General features: G+C 36.2%; 1 protein-coding gene across 4 annotated transcripts in view; it reads right to left on the minus strand.

The window, feature by feature from the left end:
* FAM184A (family with sequence similarity 184 member A) overlaps positions 1-12,874 on the minus strand; it is a 137,722-nt gene that overhangs the window by 14,541 nt on the left and 110,307 nt on the right. For 3 of the 4 annotated variants that reach the window (XM_049899919.1, XM_049899939.1, XM_049899950.1), the window contains exons 12-14: positions 6,261-6,388; positions 4,437-4,621; positions 3,839-3,985 (exon numbers count right to left, since the gene is read on the minus strand). In XM_049899919.1, the coding sequence (XP_049755876.1) occupies positions 3,839-3,985; positions 4,437-4,621; positions 6,261-6,388 (460 nt within the window). The remainder of the gene's footprint in view (positions 1-3,838; positions 3,986-4,436; positions 4,622-6,260; positions 6,389-12,874) is intronic. The other variant, XM_049899929.1, reaches the window with a different exon arrangement.

Below are 12,874 nucleotides of genomic sequence, written 5' to 3' on the forward strand. Positions count from 1 at the left end.
AAAAACCAAACCCACTACCGTCGTGTTGATTCCAACTCATAGAGACCCTCTGCAACTAGGGTTCCCAAGGGTTCCCAAGGAGTACCTGGTGGACTCACACTGCAGACCTTTTGGTTAGCAGTCGAACTCTTAACCACTATGCCACCAGAGTTTCTGGGTGGTCATACAGGAATGATTAAAGTCTAAAAACACTGCCTTGAGTGGACCACATAAGTTTTATTCAAAACACAGATTTCCACTGAAAGTAATGCCAAGATAGTACAGAAAGGAGAGCACATAAAATTACTAATTAGAGTCACTCTTGGATTCTCATCATGCGTGCATGCCCTAATTGTTTTTGTTTCATTTTTTTTTACATTGAGGATATGTAGGTCAATGTCTATGGTTCATAGATAACACAGACATAAGATATAAATGCCTAAAAATTCAACCTGTATAAAAAACTTTCCAAATTAATAGCCACTCCCATTCTGATTTTTAAAACAAATAACTGATTTAAAAAAAAAAAAAATCAGTGAATCAAGATTGCAGAGCCAAACAACAGTCTTATCAGGCACACATATATTTTAGAACTTTCATTTTATAAAGATAAAAAACTATTATACCACCCTTCTCTATAGCCTTAAGGAAATATAGTAACTGAAGAACCTGAGTGTTAAACTTTGTTATCCCACAAAGTATGAGCTCAGACTCCGATGTGAATTACTGATACCTGCCCTACTCAGTGTCAAAGTTTTGACAACAGGAGTACTACTTCCTTACCTCACAAAACTATAAAAATAACCTAGCTGGTAAATTATTGTGGTTTTGTTGATAAAATAACTTGAACAACTTTTAATTTTAAGGTGGAGGAGTGGTTCAATTGGGAGTTACTCACTTATTTAAAGTAAAAAAGAGTACAATATTTCGCTGAAGAAATTTTTTTTGTTCTAGTATAGTGGTAAGTTAATGTAAAGTGAGCCTAAAACAGTAACAATCTCTGAACCACCATAATAAAGATCTGCCCTAAACCCAAGTTCTATGTATGTTTTCATTTAGCTTTGCCATTCTTTTAACTATACAATGAAGCATTCAGATATAATCAAAAAGCTCATTCTCTGCTTTTTAAAAAATAAAAACCATGACATTTTTATTAAATCTAAGGTTTTTACTAAGACACTGTATCACTGAGGAAAATCAAATTTCTGTACAACTATCTAAAAATCTAAGACTTTAATACCCAGCAGTAGAGAAGAAGATTTCTAATAATGATTCCATAATAGATACAGAACTCTCATCACCATTTCTACAATGCTTAGATGGTGCTTTCCATCATTTAAATTTGTTGCCCACTCTCTTCCCTGGGGAACCCTGGTGGCCCAGTTGTTAAAGCTGTGGCTGCTAAAGAAAAGGCTAGCAGTTAGAATCCACCAACTGCTCCTTGGAAACCCTATGGGGCAGTTCTACTTTGTCCTCAGGGTCCCTATGAGTCGAAATCGACTGGATGGCAGTGGGTTTTTTTTTTTTTTTGGTTCTCTTCCCTGGAGTCTCTGACTCCTCAAAGCTTGGACAAAGCAGAAGCAAGACGCTTCCACACTAACTATAGGATGACAGCAGATTTCCAGTGGAACAAAAAATACAGCTGGTTAGCACGGACCCTGGTCAAAGTGTAAAATGAATGGTACATCTAGAAAAGCAGATAAAATATTTTACTTACCACTAATACTAAATCTTCAATTATTAAAAATGGTCATGACATAGGAAAGTTAAAAGTTGTTAATTCACTACTTATGGAAAATCCACAATATGCAAAAACATATAAAACAGCATAAAGTAAAAGCAAAGACGCAGCCTTTATTCTTTGTAAATTAACATTCTTAAGGAGACAGGACACACAGACAGACAGAGGTTATTCTTTTTGTGTGTGTGTGAGCATGTTTTTTCAGAGTATGAAGTGATGGTTTCTTGATTTGGGGTAGGGTGACACAAAATAAAAGAAGCATGCCAAAAAGGAAGATATGGGGATGCCGGGACTTTTGCCTCTATCTGATAAATAATAATGGTGAGGCCAGGAGAAGTAATAGCCAAGCACTGAGGTTTACTTGTACCGGAGTTTTGCAAAATTCCTGTCATTATGAGATCTTCTACAAGGCAGATACCTGAGCCCTTATTGTGGCTCAAAAGGATTAAAAATTACCTTCAATAATAGCAAACACCAAAGTCACTGTGACTGGAAGAAATGATGCCATGAGTCTCCTTATCATTCCAAGGATAACTTCACAAAGTGGTAAATATTATAGGAAATGCTCATAAAATTCATTCAGAAAATATTTATTAAGTGCCTACTAATGTGAAGATTCTGATAAGTGCTATATGGTCATCAAAAAGAGCACCTCACCTCAGAGGCCACTAAAGTGAATGCCAACCACTGGTGGTAGTCTGATTTCTACTTCTGCTTAAGCGAATGTAAGTGGGTGCACACGCACACGTGTAACAATATTTACTGTGAGACTAAGTTAAATAGATGAAATGTGAGATGTTTTTAGACTGGAGGAAGGTTATTAGGTACTCTTGATACAGAAGGTTATTTTAGCCATAAAGAACATTAGAGAAGATCCTAAAGGAAACAGAAAAGTCAGCTTGGTTGATACAAAGGCAGTAAACAGGGCATTGGGTAGCCGATGGATGATGTAGAATAAGGTACAGTGGAGCTAAAGAATATAAGTTTAACTTTAAAACAGAAAGTTATGAGATTAAGCACTAACTGTGACCTTATCGGAAACCCTGGTGGTGTAGTGGTTAAGTGCTATGGCTGCTAACCAAGAGGTCGGCAGTTCAAATCCGCCAGGTGCTCCTTGGAAACTCTATGGGGCAGTTCTACTCTGTCCTATGGGGTCGGTATGAGTCGGAATCGACTCGACGGCAGTGGGTTTGGTTTTTGGTGACCTTACTGAAGTATATGGAGATATGGATATATATGTGTGTATATATATAAATACTTTTATCTTTATGAGTAGTTTTTTAAATTGATTGGAAGAGGGAAGACTGAAGGTGAAAAACTATCAGCAAGAGCTTAGAGTAGATAATTCTGACAAAATGAAGCTGGATTAGGGTTTGAGCCACAGAGATGAACCAAATGCTAGCTAGCACCATCAGCTATAGCAGTTTCTTTTAGTGTCTTAGGAAAGGAATAATCAAAGATTTCGATTTTAGCAATATTGGAATTACTATGTATGAGCAGTAACTTTATTTGTAGTGTTTTTCCTTTATTGTTTTTTTTAAATCATAAAACAATGAAATGTTTGCTGTAAGAATAATTCAAACAGTACCTAAGTGGGGTGTATACAAAAGGAAAAGCCTTTGTTCTTCTTCTCCCCTAATACCTCCCAATCTGCCCCCTAACGGGTAATGACTGTTATTAAAATTTAATGTTTATTTTCTAAGATCTTTTGATATTTCTGTAAAATACATATTAATAGTGTGTTTATGTATGTGTATAGCATCATAATTTTCCTGTTGTTCACAATATGCTCTTTAATGTAACATTACATAATGGACAACTTGTAAGTTCTCTCCACTGTACTGAATAGTTAATGATGCTGGGAGACATTCTTAGATAAGTATTGTCTTAGTAGAGCTGCAGGAGCAGCTGATAAAAAACATTCAACTGTCTTGCAGATTTATCCTAACTAAAGAACGTATCACACTATAATTACCACCTGCAATACAGCACTTAAGTTTTCTTTTTAAAGTATCATTAAATTGGAATAAAAAAAGTAGCTAGTGTGAGGTTAGACACAGTGCTCCTCAGTTTATGAATTACCTGCATATGAATTTTCTGTAATACAACATGACTTACGACACTTGTAAAGCTGCATTTATTTCCTTGAGTAGCTCGTTAGTCTTATTAAAATCTGCCCGCATGATATTTTTCTCTCTGAGGTGGTCTGCTGTCATGACATCCAGCTCTTTTTCAAGTCTCTTGTTTAAATCTTGTTCATGCAACCTGTTTAATTTATTTTTAGTTAAGAAAATGTTATTCGGAAGTCAAGTTTTCAAAACTTTCTATATTCTACCAGATCTGAAATGGTTTTAGGTACAATACATAGAAAATTAATGGAACTAGCCTAAATTGAGCTACTTATGTTCCTCTAATCTTCTAGCTTGTTAAAGTTGTCTCCTTTAATGTTTTTTATTTTATAAAAATAACATTTAAAAAAGGTTTTAGTATATTATATACAATTTTCAAAGTTAGCAAATACATACATATCATCCAAAACATAAACACTCCATCTATGTTCTGGATTATAACATAGTCAAATAAAGTAAAAAGTGGTCTTCAACATCTTAACTAGAAGGGAAGTCTAGTCATAAAAACAGGCATGTATTGCTAAATATCACGAGAACAATCTTTTAGATAACACTGCATACTTCTTCTGTTGTAATTAATACGTTACCTCATCTGTTGGTTAGATTCGCTTCGTATTCTGAGTACTTCCTTCCCCTTAAATTCCAATTCTTTCGTTAGGGCGTTTATATTCTCATGAAGGTGCTGTACCTCCGAATCCAAATCGGAGATGTGACGATCTCTGTGCCTTAATTCCTCTTGGAGGTCTGTTATTCTGCACATGTGCTCCTGACTCTGTAAAATACAAACATTTCTTAAAAGTTTTCTACGTATCTGCTTTCTGTGTCTATTTGAGGGAGAATAAATGACAGACCTGAATGTCAAATATACCCATTCTGACATTGCTGCAAAGCAAACTGCTGAAACCAGATAACCTCAAGGTCTCTCTCCTCTTTCCATACATTTAAGAAGTATTTTTATGGAGACATAGCTCCAATAATGTCAGGGCAAAAAAGGGACCCAAAAGATGATAAAAGCACGTTTCCCTCATTTTACAGATGAGGAAACCAATACCCTAAAAGATGATTTGCCCAAGAATGATATATAATCAGTGGCAAAGCTGAGGTTAGAACACATGGCTCTTATATACTCAGTAAGTTATATATGGTTTTATAGCAAGATGTTGGCACCACTGTCTTTTAAAATCTAAAAGAACCTGCATCTTCAGAGGTCCTTCAAGCAAACACATACATACACACACACACACACACTCTCTCCCCCTCTCTCTCTCCATGCCTTAGAAAGCAGATTCTATCTGCTCAAGGATGCTTCGGCAGTTATCTTATCTGGCAGATAAGCTCCCTTCCATTTTCCTAGAAGTCACTGTTCCACAAGTTTTGCAGGTCTAGACATTGTCAATTTCAGTGTAAGCCTAGCTGGAAGTAAGTGTAACTTGGTAACAAGGTGGCTCGCTTAAAACTTCCTAGCAATGAAGAGAAAACTTGGGTTGGCTGCTGAATATCGTTGAAGACTAACAAAGTGAAGGTCACAGATCTAATAAACTAATAATTAATAGCCTTTCCTGGTGGTGTAGCAGTTAAACACTTGTCTGCTAACCAAAAGGCTGGCAGTTCAAATCCACCAGCCGCTGCTTGGAAACCCTAGGGGATAGTTCTACAACGTCCTACAGGGCCGCTATGAGTTGGAACTAACTCAACAGTAACAGGTTTTTTTTTTTTCCCTGCGCTATGCCAAAATATATACACAGCATACATTCACACATTCAAAAAATATACACAGCATACATTCACACATTCAAGATTACAAACTACCTAATTAAAGGAAAGTATTTTTTTATACTTGGTCGAAGAGCAGAGTTTAAAAAGTATGAATGGATAGTAACTGTGCTAGGGTTATATGGAAATAGAACTTATCCTTTTTCTTCTTGAGGACCTGCTTCTTCTAAAGCTGTGCTATCCAGTACGGCTCTTTAAATCTAAGTTTAAATTAATTAAAATTGAAAATTCAGTGCCCTCATTTGAACTAGCCATATATGGCCCATATGGCTAGTGACTACCATAGTGGATTTAGGATGGGTTCATCATCATGAAAAGTTCTACTGGGCAACAACGCTTTTATAGTATTCTGCCCTCAAACTTCACAATATGTATATTTTATTGTTCACTTTCCCAAGATGAAGTAAAACTCAAAATATTCAATTAAAAGTTCATAAGATAAAATGTAATTTCATGACCAATATATACTAAGGTCAAATCACTTATTTCTCTTAAAAATAAACTCTCCAATAAAGACAGTAAATGATAACTAGTAAAAGTACAGCACTAGTTATTACAAAATAAATTTTTGGAAAATTGTGAACATTCAATTTATTCACATTGAAGAAATCTTCACAGAACAGAATGTTCTCATTTACCTGCCTTCTGCTGATGTCTACGCTTCTCTCTAGTTCCATTTTGGCAGCTGCCAATTCTTGATGATGACTATGCCGTAACAAATCAATCGCAGCTGCATGTTGATGGTTTAATTCTGAGCGTAAGGAAGCTGGTAGCCAAGAAATAAGAGAGGTTTAGTGTATTTCGAAATATTATCGATATTTCAGATAAAAATTATAAAAGTCACAGACTATTATTACTTTAAATAAGGGCATCTATATATGCCTATTAAGGTATTATCTACCATATGTCTGTCAGTTTGTTTTACTATGGTTGCTTACATGTTGCTATGATGCTGGAAGCTATGCCACTGGTATTTCAAATACCAGCAGAGCCACCCCATGGTGGACAGGTTCTAGTGGAGCTTTCAGACTAAGACATACTAGGAAGAAAGGCTTGACAATCCACTGCTGAAAATTAGCCAATGAAAACCATATGGATCACAACAGAGTACTGTTCTATATAGTGCTAGAAGATCAGCCTGCTAGGTTGGAAGGCACTCAAAATACACAGTGGCTACAACAATGGACTTGAGCATACCAGCAATAATGAGGATGACATGGGACTGGGCAACGTTTCATTCTGTTGTACACAAGGTCGCCATGAGTCAGAGCTGACTTGATGGCAACTAACAACAACAGCTTTAACAAAGCAGACTTCAGAACAAAGAAAATTACCAGCGATAGACAGCAACATTCTATAATCACAAAAGGGTCAATCCCTCAAGAATACATAGCAATTGTAAATATATATGCACCAAACAATACAGCTGCAAAATACACAAAGCAAAAACTGACAGAAAATAGTTGGAGGCGTTAACATTCTGCTTTCAACAACTGACATAAGATCTATACAGAAAATCATCAAGGATATAGCAGAATTCAACAACATTAACCAAAAGGATCAAATCAACATTTATAGAAAACTCCAACCAACAATAGCAGAATATGCATACTTTTCAAGTGCCCATGGAACATGTACCAAATAGATCATAGGGTTGACCCTAAAATAAACTTCAACAAATTTTAAATAATTGAAATCACAGGGTGTATTCTCCAACCACAATGGAATCAAACTAGAAATCAATAATAGAATGACAACAAACAAATTTCCAAACACTTGCAAGTAATTAACACACTTCTAAATAATCCATGGGTCAAAGGAAATTAAAAAAAATACACTAAATAACAAAAATGAAAGTACATCATAATTTGTGGAATACAGAAAAGGCCGTGCTGCAAGAGAAATTTATAGCACTAAAAGCATCCATTAGAAAAAAGAAAAAAGTCTCAAGTCAATAATCTAAGCTCTTATCTCAATAATCTGGAAAATGAACAACCAAAAGCCAAAGCAAGCAGAATGAAGGAATTCATGAAATTTTAAACACAGTAGAGAAAATCAGTGAAACAAACAGTTGGTCCTTTGAAAACACCAATAAAATTGACAAGTTTATGACAAAAAAAGAGGAAGACACAAAATACTAGTATCAGGAATGAAATGAGGTCCGTAACTACAGACCCTGCAGACATCAAAAGGATAGTAAGAAAATACTATGAACAACTATGCCTACATACATTTGACAACACAAACTAGCATAACTCATCCCATATTAAATAATTGGAATAGCCTCACAGCTATTAAGGAAAATGAATTAAGAATTTAAAACTCCTAAAAAGAAATCTCCAAGCCCAGACGGTTTTATGAGAGAATTCTAACCATACATTTATAGAAGAATTAACACAAATTATACAGAATCTCTTGCAGAAAATAGAAAAGTGAACACTTTCCAATTCATTTTTTAAGCACACTAAACAAAGAGAACACAGCAAAAGAAAACTACAGACCAATATTACTAACAAATATAAAAAAAAACAAATATAGACACAAAAATCCTTAACAAAATATTAGTAAATACAATTTATTAATATACAAAAAGAATTTTACATATGATCAAGTGGGGTTTATTCTAGAAGGGATATAAGGTTCGTTCAATATTAAAAAAACAATGTAACCCACCATGTTAACAGGCTAAAAAAGAAAAATCACATGATCTTATCAATCAATACTGAAAAAGCATTTGACAAAATTCAACAACAAAAACTCTTAGAAAAATAGGAATAGAGGGGAACTTCTTCAACTTGATAAAAGAGCATTTACAAAAACCTAAAGCTAACCTTATACTGGAAAACCTGATGCGTAGCAGTTAAGAGTTCAGCTGCTAACCAAATGGTTGGCAGTTTGAAACCACCAGTCGCTCCTTGGAAACCCTGTGGGGCAGTTCTACTCTGTCCTATAGGGTTGCTATGAGTTGGAATCAACTTGATGGTAATGGGTTTGGTTTGGTTTTGGTTTTTAACCTTATACTTAATGAGGAAAGACAGAATGCTTTCCAATTAAGATCAGGAGGAAGGCAACAATATTCACTCTCCCACGCTTATTAAAACAGTGCTGAAAGTTCTAGCCAGTGCAACAAGAAAAGGAAATAAGTGGCATTACAGATTCAAAAAAAAAAAAAAAGGAACTCTCCCTATTTGCAGATGCCACCACTCATCTGTCAGTTTGCCATACTGTGGTGGCTTGCGCGTTGATGTGATGCTGGAAGCTATGCCATCAGTATTTCATATGCCACTGGGATCACCCAGGGAAGACAGGTTTTAGCAGAGCTTCCAGATTGTGACTGGGAAGAAGGATCTAGCGATTTACTTCTGAAAAAACTGGCCAGTGAAAACCTCATGAATAGCAGTGGGGCACTGATATAGTGTGAGAAGATGAGCCCCTCAGGTTGGAAGGCACACAAAATACAACTGGGGAAGAGCTGCCTCCTAAAAGTAGAGTCAACTTTAATGATGTGGATGGAGTAAAGCTTTCAGGACCATCATTCGCTCATGTGGCATGACTCAAAATGAGATGAAACAACTGTAAACATCGTTAATAATTGGAATGTAGGAATCTAGGAAAATGGGCAGTCATCAAAAATGACACAGAATGCTTGAAGGCCAATATCCTAGGCATTAGTGAGCTGAAATGGACCAGTATTGGCCATACTGAATCAGACAATTACGTCGTCTGCTATGCTAGGAATGACAAATTGAAGAGGAATGGTGTCACATTCACTGTCAATAAGAACATTTCAGGATCCATCCTGGAGTACAACACTGTTAGTGATAGGATAATATCTATATGCCTACAAGGAAGACCAGTTAATACGACTATTCAAATTTACACACCAACCACAAATGCCAAAGATGGAGAAATTGAAGATTTTTCATCAACTTCTGCAGTCTAAAATTGATCAAACGTGCAATCAAGATGCAATGATAATTACTGGTGATTAGAATGTGAAAGCTGGCAACAAAAAGAAGGATCAGTAGTTACAAAATATGGTCTTGGTGGCAAACGATGCCGGAGATCACATGATAGAATTTTGCAAGGCCAACAATTTATTCACTGGAAACACCTTTTCAAGAACATAAACAGCAACTATACACACAGACCTTGCTGGATGGTGTACACAAGAATCAAATCGACTACCTCTGTGGAAAGAGACAGTGAAAAAGCTCAATATCATCAGTCAGAACAAGGCCGGGGCAGACTGCAGAAGAGACCATTAATTGCTTATAATCAAGTTCAAGTTGAAGCTGAGGAAAATCAAAACAAACCCCCGAGACTCTAAATATGTTCTTGAGCATACCCTACCTGAATTTGGAGAAAATATCAAGAATAGATTTGACCCATTGAACACCAGTGACCGAAGACCAAACCAGTTGTGGGATGACGTCAAGGACATCATACATGGAGAAACCGAAAGGTCATTAAAAAGACAGGAAACAAAAGACCAAAATGGATGTCAGAAGACACTCTGTAACTTGCTCTTGAAAGTAGAGTAGCTAAAGCTAATGGAAGAAATGACGTAAAAGAGTCGAACAGAAGATTTCAAAGGGCAGCTTGAGAAAACAAAGTAAAGCATTACAATGAAATGTGCAAAAACCTGGAGTTAGAAAACCAAAAGGAAAGAACTCGCTCAGCATTTCTCAAGCTGAAAGAACTAAAGAAAAAATTCAAGCCTCAAGTTACAATACTGAAGGATTATACGAATAAATACTGAACAATGCAGGAAACATCAAATGACGATGGAAGGAATATACTGAGTCACTGTACCAAAAAGAATTGGCCGACATTCAACCATTTTAGAAGGTAACGTATGATCAAAAACCAATGGTGCTGAAGGAAAAAGTCCAAGCTGCACTGAGGGCACTGGCACAAAACGAGGCTCCAAGAATTGATGGAACACCAACTGAGACGTTTCAACAAATGGATGCAGGGCTGGAAGAGCTCACTTATCTATGCCAAGAAATTTGGAAGACAGTTACCAGGCCAACATACTATAAGGGATTCATATTTGTGCCCATTCCAAAGAAAGGTGATCCAATAGAAGCAGAAATTATCAAACAATATCATTAATATCACATACAAGGAAAATTTTGCTGAAGATCATTCAAAAATAGTTGCAGCAGTACATCGACAAGGAGCTACCAGAAATTCAAGCTGGATTCAGAAGAGGACGTGGAATGAGGGATATCACTGCTGAGGTCAGATGAATCTTGGCTGAAAGCAGAAAATACCAGAAAGATGTTTACCTGTGTTTTAATGACTATGCAAAGGCATTCGACTGTGTGGATCACAACAAATTATGGGTAACATTGAGAAGAATGGGAATTCTAGAACACTTAATTGTGCTCATGAGGAACCTGTACATAGACCAACATAGACCAATAGGCAGTTGTTCGAACAGAACAAGGAGATACTGTGTGGTTTAAAATCAGGAAAGATGTGCATCGACGTTGTATCCTTTCACCACACTTATTCAATCTGTATGCTGAGCAAATAATCTGAGACGCTGAACTGTATGAAGGAGAATGCAGCATCAGGATTGGAGGAAGACTTATTAACAACTTGCAATATGCAGATGACACAACATTGCCTGCTGAAAGCGAAGAGGACTTGAGGCACTTACTGATGAAGATCAAAGACTACAGCCTTCAGTATGGATTACACCTTAACAAAAAGAAAACAAATATCCTCACAACTGGACCAATAAGCAACATCATGATAAAAGGAGAAAAGATTGAAGTTTTCGAGGATTTCATTTTACTTGGATCCACAAACAACACCCATGAAACAGCAGTCAAGAAATCAAATGACATATCGCATTGGGGAAATCTGCTGCAAAAGACCTCTTTAAAGTGTTAGAAAGCAAAGATGTCATTTTGAGGACTAAGGTCTCCCTGACCCAAGCCATGGTATTTTCAGTCACCTTGTATGCACGCAAAAGCTGGACAACGAATAAGGAAGACCAAAGAAGAATTGATGCCTTTGAATTACGGTGTTGACAAAGACTACCACAGGATGCCAAAAGAACAAACAAATTTGTCTCGGAAGAAGTACAGACAGAACGCTCCTTAGAATGGAGGAAGGCTAGATTTCATCTTATGTACTGTGAACATGTTATCAGGAGGAACCAGTCCCTGGCAAAGGACATCACACTTGGTAAGTAGAGGGTCAGTGAAGAAAGGGGAAGATCCTCAATGAGAGGGATTGACACAGTGGCTGCAACAATGGGCTCAAACACAGAAATGATTATGAGGATGGTGCAGGACCAGACAGAGTTTTGTTTTGTTATATACACGTTCACTGTGACTTGAAACTGACTCAATGGCACCTAACAACAATTTGCAGATAACATAATTATCTACATAGAAAATCCCAAGGAATCTACAAAAAAAGCCTAGACCTAATAAATGAGTTTAGAACAGTCACAGAATATAAGATAAATATAACAAAATCAATTGTATTTCTATATACTAGCAATGAATACACGGACACTGAAATTAAAAATACAATACCCTTTATGACCACTCAAAAAGAGAGAGAAACGTTTAGATGTAAATCTAATAAAATATGTACAGGATTAGATGCTGAAAACTACACAATGCTGATTAAAGAAATCAAAGATCTAAATAAATGGAGAGACAGATCATTTTCATGGACTGGAAGACTCAACAGAGTAAAGATGTCAACTCTCCCCCTATGTGATATATAGGTTTAATGCAATTCTCCATATCTCCAGATATAGAAAAGATTCTTCTAAAATTTATACGGAAAGGCAAAGGAATTAGACTAGCTAAAACAATCTGCAAAAGAAGAATAAATTGGAAGGAATCAGTCTACTTGATCTCAAGATTTATTATACAGCTATAGACCGTGTGGTATTGGTGGAGAGAAAGACACATAGATCAATGAAACACAAGAGGAGCAAACTCAGAAACAGAGTTCGAATAGAAATAGAAATATGCCCAACTGATTCTGACAAAGGTCCAAAGGCAATTCAGTGAAGGAAATACATCTTTTTCAAGTGGTGCTAGAGCAAATGGATATCCATAAACAAAAAAAAGAACTTTAACCTAAGTCTCCCACCTTATACAAAATTTAACTCAAAATTAAACCCAAATGTAAAATGTAAAAATATAAAACCTTTAGAAAAAAACAGAGGAGATCTTCAGAATCTAGTTCCAGGCAAAGGGTTAACCTTGGAACA

This window comes from Elephas maximus, chromosome 1, assembly GCF_024166365.1.
Source record: "Elephas maximus indicus isolate mEleMax1 chromosome 1, mEleMax1 primary haplotype, whole genome shotgun sequence".
NCBI classification, from domain to species: domain Eukaryota; kingdom Metazoa; phylum Chordata; class Mammalia; order Proboscidea; family Elephantidae; genus Elephas; species Elephas maximus.